Source organism: Dendrobates tinctorius, unplaced genomic scaffold (genome assembly GCF_039654945.1).
Source record: "Dendrobates tinctorius isolate UK_male_01 unplaced genomic scaffold, ASM3965494v1 ptg000325l, whole genome shotgun sequence".
In the NCBI taxonomy this organism is placed as follows: Eukaryota; Metazoa; Chordata; class Amphibia; order Anura; family Dendrobatidae; genus Dendrobates; species Dendrobates tinctorius.
In genome coordinates this window covers 1,728,655-1,747,821 of record NW_027361992.1, presented here as the reverse complement: position 1 = coordinate 1,747,821, position 19,167 = coordinate 1,728,655, and the positions used below count along the sequence as shown (strand labels likewise).

The 19,167-nt window shown below is 48.2% G+C and overlaps 1 protein-coding gene across 1 annotated transcript in view; it reads left to right on the top strand.

The window, feature by feature from the left end:
- Window positions 1–13,417, top strand: part of LOC141074139 (proteasome subunit beta type-1-B-like) — a 54,412-nt gene extending 40,995 nt beyond the window's left edge. The window contains exon 6 of the mRNA XM_073561676.1: window positions 13,155–13,417. Within this exon, the coding sequence (XP_073417777.1) occupies window positions 13,155–13,340 (186 nt within the window). The 3' untranslated portion in view covers window positions 13,341–13,417. The remainder of the gene's footprint in view (window positions 1–13,154) is intronic.
- The last annotated feature ends 5,750 nt before the right edge of the window (window positions 13,418–19,167 follow it).

The window sequence follows — 19,167 nt, the reverse complement described above, 5'->3', positions numbered from 1 at the left end:
CGAACCCATCTGGCCAAAGTCGCTTTGGACGCAGCAAGCCCCTTCCGTCTCCCTTCTGGGATCACGAATAGAGAGTCTGTCCGGCGGAAAGATGCTGTCCTTGTCACATACCTCCTAAGAGCTCTTACCAGATCCAGTGTGTGCAAAGCCTTTTCTACCCTGTGCACCGGTGCCGGGCAAAACGAAGGTAAGACAATGTCTTCGTTGATATGGAATGCAGAGACAACCTTCGGCAAGAAGGGGGGAGCTGGCCTTAAAACTACCTTATCCTTATAAAAAGTCAAGAACGGCGGTTTACAAGATAAAGCCGCCAATTCCGAAACCCGCCTAATAGACGTAATAGCTACCAGAAAAACGACTTTTCTGGACAGGTAAGGTAAGGAGACTTCTTGTAAGGGTTCGAAGGGGGGCTCCTGAAGGGCTCTGAGCACCAAGTTCAGGTCCCATGATTCCGTCTGCGCTTTATAGGGGGGTACTAAATGTGCGACCCCCTGCATAAACGTCTTAACCTGCCAGACCGAAGCGACCTTTCGTTGAAAAAGGACCGACAGGGCCGAGATTTGCGTCCTGAGCGAACTCGGAGCCAGGCCTGCGTCCAGCCCTGCCTGCAAAAAAGCCAGTACGTTGGGGGTTGAAAAAACCAGAGGAGCCACTCCGCGATCCCTACACCAACGGAAAAAAACTTCCCAAGTCCGATGATATACCTTCGCCGAGGAAGGTTTTCGGGCACTCACCATCGTGGCCACCACATCGCGCCTGAATCCTGCCTGTGTTAACAGCCAAGATTCAATGGCCACGCCGTCAAACACAGGGCCCCTAAGTTCGGATGGTAGATCGGCCCCTGGGACAGCAAGTCCGGTCGATCTGGTAGACGCCAGGGTACGTCCACCACTAGCTGAACCAGATCTGCATACCAGGCCCTCCGAGGCCAGTCTGGCGCTAGCAGAATTGCTGGAACCTTCTCTCTCCTTAACTTTCTGATGACCCTTGGAAGCAGAGGTAGCGGGGGGAACAAGTATGGGAGACGAAACTGGCTCCATGGAAGCACCAGAGCGTCTGCTGCGATCGCCTGCGGGTCGAGGGATCGAGCGACGAACCTTTGCACTTTGGCGTTCTCTCTGGATGCCATAAGGTCCACGTCTGGTGTCCCCCACCGTTGGCAGATCTGTTGAAAAACCTCGGGGTGCAGGGACCATTCCCCTGCCGCGACCCCCTGTCGGCTGAGAAAATCTGCCGCCCAGTTTTCGACTCCCGGAATGTGCACCGCTGAAATTACCACATGGTTCTTTTCGGCCCAACGCAGTACCAGTCCAACCTCGCGCATGGCTGTTTGGCTGCGCGTGCCCCCCTGATGGTTGACATATGCTACTGCTGTAGCATTGTCCGACTGAATGCGCACCGGCCGGTGTCTCAGGAAACACTGAAAATGTTGCAGGGCCAATCGTATTGCCCGTATCTCCAGAATGTTGATCGGGAGAATTATCTCCTGAATGGACCACCGCCCCTGGGCTGTGTGACTCTGGAAAACTGCTCCCCAACCTTGCAGGCTTGCATCGGTCGTCACCACCAACCACTGTTCCGGGGGAAAGGGTTTCCCCTGGACAAGAGACGAGTCGCGAGTCCACCATCGGAGTGATTGTCGGACCAGCGGAGACAAATTGCACCGATGACTGAGGGATAGCAGCCTTCTGTCCCATGCTGACAAGAGCGCATGCTGAAGCGGACGGAGATGGAACTGGGCAAACGGGATTGCCTCCATCGCCGCCACCATTCTGCCCAACACACTCATGCCGTACCGGATGGATCTGGAGCCTGGCTGTAGAAGGTTCCGTACCCCCTGTTTGATCTTTCGCGCTTTGTCCTGAGGGAGGATCACCAGCCCCCGGGAGGTGTTGAAAACCATGCCTAGGAATACAATTCTCTGGGCTGGAACCAAGGACGATTTGTTCAGATTGATCAACCAGCCTAGACGCGCCAGGGTATCCAGCGTGATACTGACATTCTCCTGGCACGCCTGAAAGGACGGCCCCTTTACCAAAAGGTCGTCCAGGTAAGGTAGTACCGTTATGCCCCGAGCATGCAGGATGGCCATAACCACCGCCATTATCTTCGTAAAGACTCTGGGAGCAGTGGCCAGACCGAAGGGCAGAGCAACAAACTGAAAATGTCGCCCTCCGATCGCAAAACGCAGGAACCTCTGGTGTGGAGGAAAAATTGGAATGTGCAGATATGCATCCTGCACATCGATCGAGGCCAGGAACTCCCCTGGATCCATGGCTGCAATGACCGAACGGAGGGATTCCATCCGGAACCGCCTGACTCTGATGAATTTGTTTTGGATTTTTAGATCTAATACTGGCCTTACTGTCCCGTCCTTTTTGGGGACCGAAAACAGGTTGGAGTAAAAACCTTGTGTCTCTTCGCTTTTCGGTACTGGGACAATGACCCCGTTGCGCTGTAGCGTCATTATGGCCTGTAACAAACTCTCCGCCTGCGACTCTGTTCCGGAAAGTCGGGAACGGAAGAATCGCCGTGGCGGGAGTCCGAGAAACTCTATCTTGTACCCGGACGATATCAATTCTGCCACCCAAGCGTCGCGTGCCACTGCGACCCAAACGTGGCTGAACCTTAGTAGGCGTCCGCCCACTCTGTCGTCCGAAGGTACGAAGCGCCTCGAGTCATTTTGCTGGAGGCTTTTGGGATCTGGCCCCCCTTGTTCTGGGCAAACGGCCTCGGCCTCTACCCAGCGGATTGGCTCTGTAAGAGATTTGCCTTTCCCTAATCTGACCATCATTTGCGGAGGTGGATGCTCTGGCCGAAGACCCCCTCCAGGGGTTACGAAAAGGCCGAAAACGCCTCTGTGTCTGCCTGAATGCTGGCCAAGTCCTCTGCTGCGGGAGGAAACTACTCCTCCCCCCCTGTGGCTTCTGAGATAAGCTTATCAAGCTTCTCACCGAACAACCGATTGCCCTGAAACGGCAATGAGGTCAAGGACTTTTTGGAGATAGAATCCGCTTTCCACAATCTCAGCCATAATGCTCGCCTAATGGCGATCGCATTTGCTGCTGCCACCGCAGAACACTCGGCCGCGTCCAGAGAGGCGCTGACGAGAAAATCACTTGCCCCTAAGATCTGATTTGTCACCTCCAAGACCTCCGCAGGCAGGTCTCTGTCTTGGAGGGCATTCTGCAGAGCGTCCGCCCACGAAACCATGGCCTTAGCCACCCAAGTAGCCGCAAAGGAGGGGGCAAGGGCCGACCCCGCTGCCTCATACACCGAGCGGGCAAGCCCCTCTATAAGGCGATCAGTTGGGTCCTTGATAGAAGAACCGCTGGGTATCGACAATAGCGATCTTGACGCTAAACGTGATACCGGTGGGTCCACTACTGGCGACTCCACCCATCCCTTATGGAGTTCAGGAGGAAACGGATACTTAGCTTGCAGCGCTTTTTGCATTGCAAAACGCTTATCCGGGTGTTCCCTGTGTTTCTGAACTAGCTCCTCGAACTCCAGATGCGTGGCAAACCTTCTATGCGGTCGCCTGGTCTTTTTGAAGGAGACCTTGTGACCTGAGGCCGTGGACACATCGTCCTCGATCTCTAAAGTCTGGTTGACTGCCTCAATGAGGCTGTCCACCGAGTCTTGGTATCCCAGGCTTTCTGGATTCCAGGCCTCCTCCTCCTCCTCGCCCTCATCCTGCTCGCTTCCTGAGCTCGGCGACGGGGAACGAGAGACCCTAATACCCGCCACCGAAGCCCCAGAGGGTCCGGCCGACGGGGAACGAGCTCTTTTGCTATGAGCTTGTCTGGTGCTGGAGCGGCCTCTAACGGTCGGAGGGTCCTGAGACGTGGACGAGCTGTCTTCCGCTGGCAGACCACCATCCTTGTCCCTACCTGGGCCTTGGAGAGACTCAATTGCCTTTGTAAGGGATATCATAGAGTTTGATAAAGACACCGCCCATTCTGGAGGGTCCTGACCTCTGGGCTCTGCAACAATGGGGGGCTCCTGGGCTCGCTCCGACTCGCAGGCTTCACAAAATTTACCCGGCTGTGCTTTAGGCAGCCTGACCCCACAGGAAACGCAAACAGCGTATAGGAAAGAGTGAGCTTTCCCTTTGCCAGACATCTTGCAAGGTAGGGTAGGAGGAGGAGGATAACCCCTTCCTTGACTACTAGTGCGGCACTCGCAACGGGGATGCACTTACCCACCGGTAATGGCCCAACTTTGCGTCTCTTCCGTGCAGCGTTACCCGCCGGGGCACTCGCACTCCGGGAGATAGGGGGCGGCTTCCGGCCCCACTTCGGCGAGGAAATGCAAGGAGGGGGGCGGGAGGTCCCCGGTAACTGTGCGCGCCCGCCGCTCTCCGCCCCCGGAAGTTAGTGGGCGGGGCTTCCGGCTATCCCCGGAAGTCGGCGGGCGCGCGGACTCCGGACCTCCCCATACAGCGGGGACCGTGGCCGCCCGCGGGGCTCTGGCCGCACTCCACGTGCGGCGTTGGAGGGAGGGGGCGGGAGCTCCCCGGTCACTGTGCGCGCCCGCCGCTCTCCGCCCCCGGAAGTTAGTGGGCGGGGCTTCCGGCCATCCCCGGAAGTCGGCGGGCGCGCGGACTCCGGACCTCCCCATACAGCGGGGACCGTGGCCGCCCGCGGGGCTCTGGCCGCACTCCACGTGCGGCGTTGGAGGGAGGGGGCGGGAGCTCCCCGGTCACTGTGCGCGCCCGCCGCTCTCCGCCCCCGGAAGTTAGTGGGCGGGGCTTCCGGCCATCCCCGGAAGTCGGCGGGCGCGCGGACTCCGGACCTCCCCATACAGCGGGGACCGTGGCCGCCCGCGGGGCTCTGGCCGCACTCCACGTGCGGCGTTGGAGGGAGGGGGCGGGAGCTCCCCGGTCACTGTGCGCGCCCGCCGCTCTCCGCCCCCGGTCGCTCACGGATCTCCCCATACAGCGGGGGCCGCGGCCGCCCGCAGGGCTCCGGCCGCGCTCCGCGTGCGGCGTTACCCGCCGGGGGCAGCGCCGGGTGAGAGACGGACTACCTGGTCCCGGCCTGATCAACCAAAGGTGAGCCGGGCCGCCGAGGGGGCTCTACGGAGGTGCTTCTCAACCCCATCCCTGGGCATGGAGGGGGAGGCTACTGTACCGCTCTCCGCTTCAATCCCTGGCTTACCTGCGCCTCCAACTCCACCCCTGGACTCACTACCTAGGGGTGGTAGGGGCATTTCCACGTTGCAGGAGAGAACAACGTGGAGGATCGCGCTCACGTGCTCGCCCGTTGGGGACGATGGGGAAACCGCAATCCTCTTATCAGGATGCGTTGCCGCCTCTTTCAAAATAAAAAAGAAAAATAGTTGTCTGGGGAAAAGTCCCAGATGTGTCCCTCGGTGCGGGAGAGAAACACGTGGAGGGTTACTCACACGTGGTCGCCCGTTGATGATTTGGGGAGATCGGATCCTCTCTATAGGATCCGTCGCCCCTGTCTTATCTTCATAGAGGAAAAAAAAAAAAAAAAAAAAAACCTAGTCTGGAGCTCCAGACTGCGTGTGCCTCCATCAGACACTAAGGAAAAAACTGAGTTACGCCCGGTCTGGGGGCGAGGGTGTATGCGGCGGAGGAGGAGCTAACTCTTTTTTTGTATACTTAGTGTCAGCCTCCAGACGGCAGAAGCACACACCCACAGTCTCTGTGTCCCCCAATGAGACGAAGGAGAAAACTGACCTGCCATTGTGATTCTCCAGGTCATTATGAGTTCATAGACACCAAACATGTCTAGGTTCTTTGGTTCTTTTTTTTTTTTTTTTATCTAAGTGGTGAAAAAAAATTCCAAAGTTTGCTAAAAAAAAAATTGCGCCATTTTCCAATACCCGTAGCGTCTCCATTTTTCATGATCTCGGGTTGGGTGAGGGCTTATTTTTTGCGTGCCGAGCTGACGTTTTTACGAATACCATTTATGTGCAGATACGATCTTTTGATTACACGTTATTGCCACCAGGTGGCGCTCATAGCAATCCGGCATCAAAAAACATAGAAGTCTCTAGGAGACTTCTGGTTGTTATGCCAACGCATCGCTGACCCATGATCACGTGACGGGGGTTGGCGATGCACCTGTTTCCGACCTGGTGGCCAGAAGCGCTGGTTAAATGCCGCCATCAGTGTTTGACCGCAGCATTTAACTATTTAATAGGGCACGGGTGAATCGCGATTTCACCTGCGCCTATTGCGGGCACATGTCAGCTGTTTTCAACAGCCAACATGTCCCGGCTTTGATGCGGGCTCACAACCGGAGCCCCTCATCAAAGAGATCTGACCTCGCACATACTATACTGTCTGAGGTCAGAAAACGCTTAAGGCCCATTTACATCATCTAATTATTACTCTTGTGTTACAATAGTTGGGCGGTGTAGTGGACGTCAGAGATAACGGTAGTATTGTATTTGGTGATCTCCGGCAATGCCTTACATTTTAAATAGAGTGGCAGAGCACGATCTACACTGCTGCTCCCTGCACATGGGACTCTAGCACACCCTGCTCATGGTTGTGGCCCGGTGAATAGGTGATAGCTTGTGATTGTGGAAATACCTCTTTAACCCCTTAGTGACCGGGCCAAATTTTTGAAGTCTGACCACTATCACTTTACGTGGTAATAACTCTGAAATGCTTCAACATATTCCATATATTCCATTGATTTGGAGATTTTTTTTTTTTCATGGCACATTGTACTTTATGATAATGATAAATTTAGATCAATATTTTTGGTTTATAAAAAATATCAGAAATTTGACAAATGTAAAAAAAATAACAAGCTTTGAATGATTATCCCTTTAACCCAGATAGTCATCCCATAGCAAAACTTTAATAAATAACATTTCCCTCATGTCTGCTTTATTTACATCAGCACCATTTGTAAAATGCTATTTTATTTTGTTAGCATTTTGGGAGGTTTAAAATGTAGCAGCAATTTTTCCTTTTTCCCAAGGAAACTTACAAAAGTATTTTTTTTTTTTTTTTTTTTTTTTTTTTTTTTTTTAGGGACCTACCCAGTTTTGAATTAACTTTGGGGGTCACATATATTGGAAACCCCCCAAAAGTGATACCATTTTAAAAACCGCACCCCTCAACATATTGAAAACGTCTGTCAGATAGTTGATTAACCCTTCAGGTGATTTTCAGGAATTAATGCAAAGTGACATGATGGGAATGAAAAAGTGTATTTTTATCACAAAATGTCGCTAGCTTCTGAACAGAATACTACAGTCAGCAGACTCTAAGGCCGTTATTTGGTCATGAACTGCCATGGCAAACATCAGGACTGCACAATCATGATCTCAGGATGCCGATGGGGAAAAAGAGGAAGCCCCACAGTCTGTTAACCACTTATATGATGTAGTCACAATTGACAGCAGCAGCTAAGGGGTTAAACAGATATGGTCAGTGCCAACACTGATCGTTGCCAATGCAGCATGTTGTCAGCTATAGTGTACAGCTGACAGCAGCTCCTGGATTGTCACCTGTATAGGGATGCTAGTCTCTTATATTTCAGGTCAGTAAAAAGATGTATCGGCGGTAATTAAGGGGTTAACCCTTTCACGCCACAGCCCTTTTTCGTTTTTGTTAGATTTTCGCTCCCTTTCTTTCCATAACTTTTTTTTCATTTTGCCGTCAATATGGCTGTGTGAGGGCTTGTTTTTTGCAGAACAAGTTGTACTTTTAAACACCATTGGTTTTAACATGTTGTGTACTCAAAAACCGGAAAAAAAAACACCAAGTGCAGTGAAATTGCAAAAAAAATGCAATTCCACAACTTTTTTTTTTCATGCTGATAGTCTCCATTGGAGACTATAAGATAATCCTTTAATCGTCCCACCATGGGGAAATTCAGAGCATTACAGCAGCAAGGCAGGAACAAGTACAGATACAGATGCATAAAGGCATTATATTGACAGTAGGTAGGTACATATACGGGGGGAAAAAAAAAAAATGTAACCGGACTGTCACAACTTTGGATCTATCAGTTCACTGTTTGGGTCGTTCTTCGTTTTGGACAGTGCTGGTTATACAGCCTAACTGTAGCAGGAAGGAAGAACTTTCGATAGCGCTCCCTCTCACATTTAGGATGAAGTAGCCGGTCACTGACAGTACTGCACATCTTTGTCACGGTCTCATGCATGGGATGGGAATCATTCTGCACCATGTAGCTCACCTTGGCCAGTATCCTCCTGTCGCCTACTTCCTGAACTGGGTCAAAGGGGCATCCCAGGACAGAGCTGACCCTTCTAATCAGTTTGTCCAGCCTATTCCTATCCCTGGTTGATATGCCACTACCCCAGCACGCCACACCAAAGAAGATGACTGATGCCACAACAGAGTTGAAGAAGGATGCAAGGAGTGCCCCTCTAACTCCGAAGGCTCTCAGCCTTCTGAGCAGATAAAGCCTGCTTTGGCTCTTCCTGTACACTGCATCCAAGTGATGGGCCCAGTCAAGCTTATTATTGAGGATCACACCAAGGTACTTATAGGTGTCGACTATCTCAATGTCATTTCCCTGAATGTTCACCACTACTGGTGGATTTTTGCCTTTGCGAAAATCCACCACCAATTCCTTGGTCTTCCCGGAATTAATCCTAAGGTGGTTCCTCTGACACCACTCCACAAAAGCTTGGTTAGTGTCTCTGTACTCTTTCATCACCTCCTGTGATGAGGCTTACTATTGCAGAGTCATCAGAATACTTCTGCAAGTAGCAGCTAGATGAGTTGCACCTAAAATCCGCAGTGTACAGTGTGAAGAGAAAAGGGGCAAGAACTGTACCTTGAGGTGCCCCTGTATTGCAGATCACCGTGTCTGACACATTGTCCCGAACCTTTACAAACTGAGGTCGGCTCGTGAGGTAGTTAAGGATCCAGGTGGAGAGTTGGAGGTCCACATCAACAAGGCCCAGCTTGTCTCTCAGTAGACCTGGCTGTATGGTGTTAAAAGCACTAGAGAAATCGAAGAACATTATTCTCACAGTGTTCCCAGGTTTCTCCAGGTGAGAGAGAGTCCTATCTAGAAGGTGGATAATGGCATCATCCACACCAATGCCCGGCCTGTAGGCAAACTGGAGAGGGTCCATATCCGAGCTCACTAGAGGACGGAGACGTATGAGAACCAGTCTCTCTAATACCTTCATCAGGTGTGATGTCAATGCTACAGGTCTATAGTCATTAAGGTCTTTCGGATAAGGTTTCTTCGGAACCGGTACCACACACGATAATTTCCACAGTTGTGGTACTATACCCATTCTCAGGCTCATATTGAACAGATATGTAATGATCTCACTCAGCTGGTGCCCGCAGGTTTTGATTAGTCTTGCACTGATGCCGTCAGGACCTGCAGCCTTCAAAACTTTGATCTTATTCAGTTCTTTTGCAACCTGGGTACTTGTGAAGAACAGACCCTGGCTCAGTTGACAAGTTGCAGCAGGGGGTGAGGTTATTGTAGCAGAGAGGTGTGAATGGTATGCAGGGGCAGCCAGTGTGTGATTAAATCTGTTAAAGAATAGATTAAGTTCATTAAGCCCCTCTTTATCTACAACCATCCTGGAGAGTCTGACTATGCCCAGATATAGACTTTAGACCCTCCCAGACTTCATGGATCCTTTTCGGTGACAGTTTCAGTTCAATTTTTCTCTTATAATTAGCCTTTCCCTGCCTGATTTAGATTCTTCAGATCTTTCTGCACCTCTCGCAGCCTGCCCTTGTCACCTGATCTGAAGGCCAACTTCTTCTCTTTGAGAAGAGCCTTTATTCCGGGGCTGATCCATGGTTTGTTGTTAGAGAAGCACCTCACTACTTTTGTGGGTACCGTGTTGTCTACACAGAAATTAATGTAGTCCGTTATACAGTGTGTGTGAGACCATCCATGTCATCACCATAGGAATCTTGCAGCACTTCCCAAGTGGTTGTTTCAAAGCAGTCTCTCAGAGCATCATCACTCTCCTCAGTCCATATCCTCACTGTGCAAGTGACAGCAGGTTCTCTCTGTACAAGTGGCTTGTACACGGGTTGGAGGTGCACTAGGTTGTGAAGCTGCAGTTGTCTGATTGCCTCTGCTACACGCTGGCAAGGATCAGATCACCTGTGAGTAGCAGTCTGACGTGTGAGGGTGGTGATGTTTTTTTGTGTGCTGACAGTTTTAATAATCACATTTTAGGCTGTGTTCACACACAGCGTTTTTTTCGCGGTTTTCCCTCGGATTTATCAAAAAATCCGCTTAAAAGAAGCTTCCCATTCATTTTAATGCATTTTGCACCTTTTGTGCATATTAATGCGTTTTTTACCACGAAAAAACGCTTCGCAATAAACGCAGCATGCTCATTAATTTCGCGGTAAATTCCGCATTTCTGGCTACTTTCTATTTGTCTGTGGGGGAGCGGAAAAAACGTGCGTTTTCCGGGAAGCAGTCCTGTTTTTATGCAGAAATTTTCTGCATACTGTACGTATGCACATAGTCTTAGAGTGCATATGATGTTTTATTTGATCTATTGCATTTTTGTGGTGAGTGTGTATATACCTAAAAAAAAAAAAATAAAATAAAAAGTAATTCTAATGTTTTTCATTCTTCTCGATTGGATTTTTTCCCATTTTTGCAGACCAACATAAGTTTTAAATAACTTTTTTTTTTACTTTAAATATTTTTATTGGGTTTTAACAACATTGATATGAAAACAGAAAATTTCAATAACGGCTTAAATATAATAATTTAACCAAATGCAGCATGGGTTGTTTTTTTTTTTATTTTCTTATGGAAAAATTAGGGTAATTTTAAACTTTTTAATGTTTTATTTTTACTTGATTTTTATTTTCCTTGTGGGGACATGAACCTACGATCACTTAGCTATACTGCAGTACAGTATTATTGCTGAAAATAGTATAAGTTGCCGTTTTATGACTCTCGATTGTCCATGGCTGCCATAGTAACATCGACACCGCCTGATCCATGTGCTGTTACAGGCGCATGCCAGATTTATTAGTCTGCTTCTGTGGGCACAGTTCCTAAGCCCATTCCATGCTTCACTTTCGACCATATGATGTGTCTTGAACCCCTTCAAGACTTCGGGATTTTCCGTTTTTCCGTTTTCGTTTTTTTTGCCATAACTTTTTTAGTTTTCCGTCAATATAGCTGCCATTCTCAGAGACCCGTGGTTTTTCCAGTTTTTGGGGACTGGTTAAGGGTTTATTTTTCTGCACTCTGACCTGATGTTTTTAATGATACCATTATTGGGGATAGATAATATATTTTTATCACATGCTGTATTTTATTCCAGTGTTGCGGTGGGCAAAAAAAAAATCTGTGTTTTTTTTGTTAGTTTCCTTATTGTATTCATTCTTAATGCAGCAATACCAAATGTGGTGGTGTTGTGTGTTTTTTTTTTTTTTTTTTTGAATGGGGCAAAATAGGAGTGATTTGAACTTTATATTTCTATTTTTCTAATATTTTTAATCAACTTTTTTTTTTCTTTTCACTTGCTTCAGTAGCCTGCTTAAGAGACTTGAAGCTGCAATCTTCTGATCGCTTGTGCTGCACATGTTTAACAGAAATAATCATCTTATGAACATTGGCCTCGGGGCGGCAATCATAGCAGATCCACAATGAGAACCACAGGTGTCTGCTGCAGACCCCGGGTTGTCATTCCAACCGATCGGCGACCCGTGGTCATGTGACACGAGGTGCAGATGGGCGGGATTAGTAATACGCTTCTTGCTCGATCACAATCTCTGACAGTGGCATTTAATGGGTTAACAGCCACGAGTGGATCATGATTCCACCTGCAGCTGTTAGAGGTACATGTCAGCTGTTCAAAACATCACACATGTGCCCGGAAAGATGTGGGCTTAGCGTCTGAGCCCACTTCAAATGGAGGGACACAACATGCGCAGTACATGTACAGCGCATGTCGTGAAGGGGTTAAACAAGTGTTCTTTACCAAACCCCTGACATATTCTATGTTTACAGCAGACTATTCCACCATTTGTTCCCTCCACACACAGCCGCTTCCTTACCTGTATCCTATATATTTTAACAGATACATTTTGCTAGTTGTCTGGAAGGATAATATTTAAAGCAGAGTGTTGAAATGGGGCCCTCAATGATACTAGAGACACTAAGGCTGTGTGCACTCGTAGCGATTTGTAAGCGTTTTTGCCGCGATTTTCGGCGCGAAAACGCTTAAAAATCGTGTACAGAACGCCCCCCATGCATTCCTATGGTATTCCGCACATGCTGTGCTAATGCTGCGCTTTTTTCCGCGGCGGAATCGCATCGTGAAAAAAATCGCAGCATGCTCATTCTTTGTGCGGAATCGCAAAGAGTTGCCGCGATTCCGCACCCATAGGAATGCATGAGAACCGCTTAATTCCCGCATGTGGCTATGCCCACCATGCGGGAAGTTAAGCGTCTCGTGCGGTTGGTACCCACGGTGTGGTGGAGAGGAGACTGTCCTCCAGGCCCTGGGTACCATACCCCTGTAAAAAAAAAAATAAAAAATAAAAAATCGGTGTATATTTACCTTCCGGCGTCCCGCGATGCATTCCCGGCCTAAGCGTTCCCAGTAATGCCTTGCGGCAAGGTCCTGTAATGACGTAGTCTCGCGTGACTCTAGCGGTCTCGCGAGATCGCTATAGCAACGCGAGACTACCTCATCACAGGTCTCGCAAGGCATCGCTGGGAACGCTGAGGCCCGGGAATGCAGCGCGGGACGCCGGAAGGTAAATATACACCGATTTTTTTTTTTTTTTTTTTTTTAGCATTTTAACATTCTATCTTTTACTATTGATGCCGCATAGGCGGCCTCAATAGTAAAAAGCTGGTCACACTTATCAAACACTATGTTTGACGAGTGTGACCAACCTGTCAGTCACTTTCCAAGCGATGCTTCAAATCGCTTGGAAAGTGCTTGAATATCGCACGCGAAAATCGCGGCAAAATCGCGATCATAATCGCGGTAAAATCGCGGTGAAATTTCTGGGAAGGAGTCCGGTTTTTAGTAAGCGTTTTAAAACGCTACGTGGGAACATAGCCTAAGGGAGACCCTATAACTGGTCGTTTTGCCCCCTTTTTTTTATCAATACTTACATTTTTTCTATTTCTATATGGCAAGGCTAATATTTCTATGCTTCTTCTTAGATTGGATACAAGAACATGCAAAATGTGGAACAGCTTCCATTAACCTTGGAAAAGGCGCAACAACTTGTAAAAGATGTATTTATTTCTGCAGCAGAAAGAGATGTGTACACAGGGGATTCCCTAAAAATCAGCATTGTCACCAAGGATGGCGTAAGAGAAGAGTCTGTTTCTCTGAGAAAAGATTAATTCTCTTCATTTGCAGCAATCAAGTTGATTGTAACTTTTTTTTCTTTTTAAAATAAAAAAATGCTTTGGGAAAATTAGTTATTTGCTGTGATGTTTGGTTGTCACCTGGGTGTAGCACCGCAAATCCACAGTATTTTACATGTACAAAAGTGCCTATAGAAATGGGAGAATGCAGTGGATTTTAAGATTTACCCACTTCAATGTGTAGTATTTTTATGTATGTTTCTGCCTGTGTTCTCAGCAATGACAGAGTTCCTGAGCATGGAGGGACCTACCGAACAGCAGGGGCACGCACAGGACGTCAGAGTCCCTCTATCGATATGCTGATCGTGCTGGTGTGCACTATCGAGGATCTAGGTTTTGGTGCCTACTAATGATGAGTGCATCGATTTGCAAGACTCCGCTCCAGGTTAATGTTACCTGGCGAGTAGACAGGAGACCTGTAAATCTCTTTGGCGTCCCTGACCTGTTTTATTGGTAGGCAGGACTGGCACGACCTCATCTGTGTGTCACATTTCAGAGATTGTTGCCCTGACTATAATTTGTAGGCCTCCCATCTATCTGTTAGGTACCTTTGATCTGGATACTGGACTGGAGTTTTTTGTTTTTTTTTAATCAAGCCGCTTATCTCTGGTGCCCCTATGTTTTTTGGGGTTTTTTTCTCCTTTTTTATAAATAGGTACTGCTGCACTATACATGGAGTAGATCTTGGGGGCTTCATAACTACATGTATTATGTATGTATTTATATATGTGTACATATAAGAACTTGAGCCATTATTACTTTTTTGAGGAGACTCAGACTTTGTTTTATGTGGCTATCTTGGGGCATTACTTTTGTTGGGGCATTCAGGAGATTACTAAATGCCAAGGGGTCACTCGGTGGCATTCATTTTTAACCCCTTACCTACATTGGATGTACTATTCTGTCCATGTGACCTGGGACCTAAGTCTCAAGTACGGAATAGTACGTCCAACGCGATCAGCGGCGCTCACGGGGGAGCGCTGCTGATCGCGGCCAGGTGTCAGCTGATTATCACAGCTGACACCCGGCACTGTGTCAGGGGCGGTCACGGACCGCCCCCAGCACATTAACCCCTGGCACACTGTGATCGTCAAACATGATCGCAGTGTACTGGGGATACAGGGAAGAATCACGCAGGGAGGGGGCTCCCTGCGTGCTTCACTAAGACCCCCAGAGCAACGCGATGTGCTGCGTTGTTCCGAGGGTCTCCTCCCTGCAGGCCCCCGGATCCGATATGGCCGGAGGGGTCTTAGGTGTCCTGCAGGGAGGCGGCTTCCTCAGTGCCTGCTGAGAGCAGGCACGGAGGAAGCCTGTGCAGCGCCTGTAAGATCGCTGATCTGACAAAGTGCTGTGCAAACTGTCAGGTCAGCGATCTGACACTAGATAGTGATGTCCTCCCCCCTTTATTTACCAAGTAATAAAGTGTAAAAAAAAAAAAAAAAACACTTGTAAAAATAATTGTAAAAGAATTCCTAAACAAAAAAAATATATTCCCTAATCTTTTTTTTTTTCTAAATAAAAAAATACAATAAAAGTACACATATTTAGTATCGCAGTGTCCGTAACGACCTGCCCTATAAAACTGTCCCACTAGTTAACCCATTTAGTGAACCCCTTCAAAAAAAGCAAAAAACTATGCTTTATCATACCGCCGAACAAAAAGTGCAATAACACGCGATCAAAAGACTTATATGAATAAACATGATACCACTGAAAGTCATCTTGTCCCGCAAAAAACGAGCTGCCACACAGCATCATCAGCGAAAAAATAAAGTTATAGCTTGCAGAATAAAGCGATGCAAAATAATTTTTTTATATAAGATTGTTTTTATTGTATAAAAGCGCCAAAACATAAATATAAATGATGTATCGCTGTAACCGTACTGACCCGAAGAATAAAACCGCTGTATCAATTTTAACACACGCAGAACGGTGTAAACGCGCCCCCCCCAAAGGAATACATGAATTGCTTGTTTTTGTTCATTCTGTGCCCCAGAAATCAGAATGATAAGCGATCAAAAAATATCACGTGCCCGAAAATGGTACCAATAAAAACGTCAACTCGTCCAGCAAAAAATAAGACCTCACATGACTCTGTGGGTCAAAATATGGAAAAATCATAGCTCTCAAAAAGTGGTGATGCAAAAACTATTTTTGCAATAAAAAGCGTCTTTTAGCGTATGACAGCTGCCAAACATAAAAACCCGCCATAAATAGTAAATTAAACCCCCCTTTATCACCCCCTTAGTCAGGGAAAAATAATAAAATTAAAAAAAAATGTATTTCCATTTTCCCGTTAGGGCTAGGGCTGTGTTGGGGTTAGGGTTGAAGTTAGAATTGGGGGGGTTTCCACTGTTTGGGCACATCAGGGGCTCTCTAGACTCAACATGGCGTCTGATCTCAATTCGAGCCAATTCTGCGTTAAAGTCAAACAGCGCTCCTTCCCTTCCAAGCTCTGCCATGCGCCCAAACAGTGGTTTACCCCGACATATGGGGTATCGGCATACTCCAGACATATTGCACAACAACTTTTGTGGTCCAATTTTTCCTCTTAACCTTGGGGAAAATAAAAAATTGGGGGCAAAAATATTTTTGTGGAAAAAAATTTAATTTTTTTTATTTGTATGGCTCTATGTTATAAAGTTCTGTGAAGCACTTGGGGGTCCAAAGTGCTCACCACACATCTAGATAAGTTCCTTGTGGGGTCTAATTTACAAAATGGGGTCACTTGTGGGGGGTTTCCACAGTTTGGGCACATCAGGGACTCTCCAAATGAGACATGACACCTGCAGACCATTCCTTCAAAGTCTGCATTCCAAAACGTCACTACTTCCCTTCCAAGCCCCGACGTGTGCCCATACGGTAGTTTTCTCCCACATATGGGGTATCAGCGTACTCAGGACAAATTGGACAACAACTTTTGGGGTCCAGTTTCTCCTGTTACCCTTTGGAAAATAAAATTGGGGACTAAAAAAAAGGTCATGTTTGTGGGAAAAAATGATTTTTTTATTTTCACGCCTGGGCGTATAAACTTCTGTGAAGCATTTGGGGGGTTCAAAGTGCTCACCACACATCTAGAGAAGTTCCTTGGGGGGTCTAGTTTCCAAAGTGGTTTCATTTGTGGGGGGTTTCCACTGTTTAGGCACATAAGGGGCTCTCCAAATTGTCCGATCTCGATTCCAGGCAAAAAAGTCAAATGGCGCTACTTCCCTTCCGAGCTCTACCATGCACCCAAATAGTGGCTTACCCCTACATATGGGGTATCGGCGTACTCAGGTCAAATTGCACAATAACTTTTGAGGTCCTGTTTCCCTTGGGAAAATAAAAATTGGGGGTGAAAAGATCATTTTTTTGAAAAAATATTTTTTAATTTTACGGCTGTACATTATAAACTTGTGTGAAGCCCTTGGGGGTTCAAAGTTCTCACCACATATCTAAATAAGTTCCTTGGGGGGGGGGTCTAGTTTCCAAAATGGGGTCACTTGTGGGGAGTTTCCACTGTTTAGGCACATCAGGGGCTCTCCAAACGTGACATGGTGCCCGATCTCAATTCCAGCCAATTTTGCATTGGAAAAAGTCAAACGGCACTCGTTCCCTTCCGAGCGCTGCCATGCGCCGAAACAGTGGTTCCCCCCCACATATCAGGTATCGGGGTCATTGCAGGCTGTACGCTTTCCTGAAGAGGTGGGTTTTCAAGTTCCGTCTGAAGGATCCAAATGACAATTGAAATTTACCCGCCAATCTGAAGGTTTATCCTTAATTCAGATTAATATTACCAGTTCACCAATCCTGACAACACTATGGAGGACGTCCTCTTATCCTCATTGGGACAGGAATCAATGAGAGATTTAAAAGGACCCTCCCATCTCCACTCTTAAGTGTTTTTCATGCCCCACGAAGGATAGGAACGACGCGAGAGAGCTCCTATCCCGGGCCATACTGGGCAGATCATTAAGGATCAGGGGAGCCCAGCCTATCCCTTCCCGCTACAAGAGATCTGTGGCCGACACGCCCCGATGGGGGGTCTCTCAGCCTACATCAGTGCAGCGCTGCTCCCGAGTTGCGAGCCGCTTTCCTCTACCTTGGGGCTCTCGGCTTGGTCGGCTTCCTCCTGGGTGCTCGAAAGCCCTGCGGGCGCGCTACTGGCAAGCTTTCTCTGCAGGCTGCCAGGTTTCTTACGGGTCGCAGTCGGCGTGCGTTCCATGTGCTCTCCTCAGTGACGTCAGTTCTTTGTGCCGGACAGAGCATTTCCAGATGGCCGACGTGCGTTTCACAGGGAGTCTGGATCCGGTGAAGACAACTGGGTATTGTATAAATAGGGCCTGTGTGTGTGTAGGCTGCCCTACTGTAATCTAGGACTGCACATCAGTAATCCTACATGGAGGATCCTACTAAGGCAGATAGTGGCTTGGAACAAAGCCAGGGGTATGCAAGTAAGCTTTACAAAGCAACGTCCCAGCCATCCTAAAGAAGGACTAGAAGTCAGGGAAAATTAAGTGTGCCATGTTGGACTTCCGGTTCTGGTGCTGAGCATGTAGCACAAAGAAGTGGCTCCCACACCAACAAGAATCCTACTGACTACAAATCTGCAGACATCCACCACCCCAACACATGAGAGACTACCATCAGCCCCCACGCCACATCACCTATAAAGGTCAGTCACTACAATCCTGTACCATTTCTGAGACCTGGAGGGTAGCAGCCTGCTGCCCATGGGCGGTCATACAGCATGTGCGGCTGCATCGGGGCCCAGAGGTGGAGGAGGGCCCCTGCAGGGTGGCTAATAATGAGGGCAATCTGGCCTGTTTATCCGGCCCTGAGGTTCCAGGGGGCCCTTGGCCAGATTGCCCTCGTGGCGGGCAGGGAAGTGATCCCTGCAGCTCTGCTGCCCACAAGAGAAAATAGCGGAGCTGCAGGGATCCGTCCTGCTTCCTGTCTCTGACACAGTGCGGCTGTCAGAGAGAGGAAGCTGCCAGGACATGGATGCTTCAGCTGCAGGGGAGCGTCCAGAGAGGTAAGAGATGCTGTGTGTTTTGTGTGTGTGTGTAGAGAGTGGTGGTGTGTGTGCGCATGCGTAGCACTGCAGGGGAATGTGCAGAGGTGAATCTGTGTGTGTAGGAGAGGGCAATGATGGGGTGATGGAGAGGGCAATGGTGGGGGAAGAGGAAATGATGGAAGTGGTGGAATGGGCAAGGATGGGGATGGTGGGGAGGAGGAAATGATGGACTTGGTGGAATGGGCAATGATGGTGGTGGGGGAGAAGGCAATGATGGGAGTGATGGAGAGGGCAATGATGGTGTGGTAGGGGAGAAAGCAATGATTTAAGTGGTGGAAAGGACAATGATGGGGAGGAAATGATGGAGGTGATGGAAAGGGCAATGATGGGAGTGATGGAGAGGGCAATGATGGGGTGGTAGGGGGAATGCAATGGGGGTGGTGGAGAGGGAGGAAATGAAGGAGGTGATGGAATGGGCAATGATGGGGTGGGGAGAGGACAATAGTGGGATGTGGGGAATTGGGATGGGAGGAAGGGGGACTTATAATGGACTGAGAAACGGGGAGGTGGAGGAAGACATTATCGCTTGTTATGTCTAACAGTCCCTTAGTATATATTGTTCATAGTGTACTCACTTATGTCTAACACAGTCCCTTAGTATACACTCACTAATTCTGTATAACACCATCCTTAGTTACATTGTTTCCTCTTTTATTATGTATAACACCATCCCTTATTACATACCATCCTCTAGTTATATACGTTGCCGTGCCTTATTATATAGCTTCCTCTGCTTTTATGTTCAGT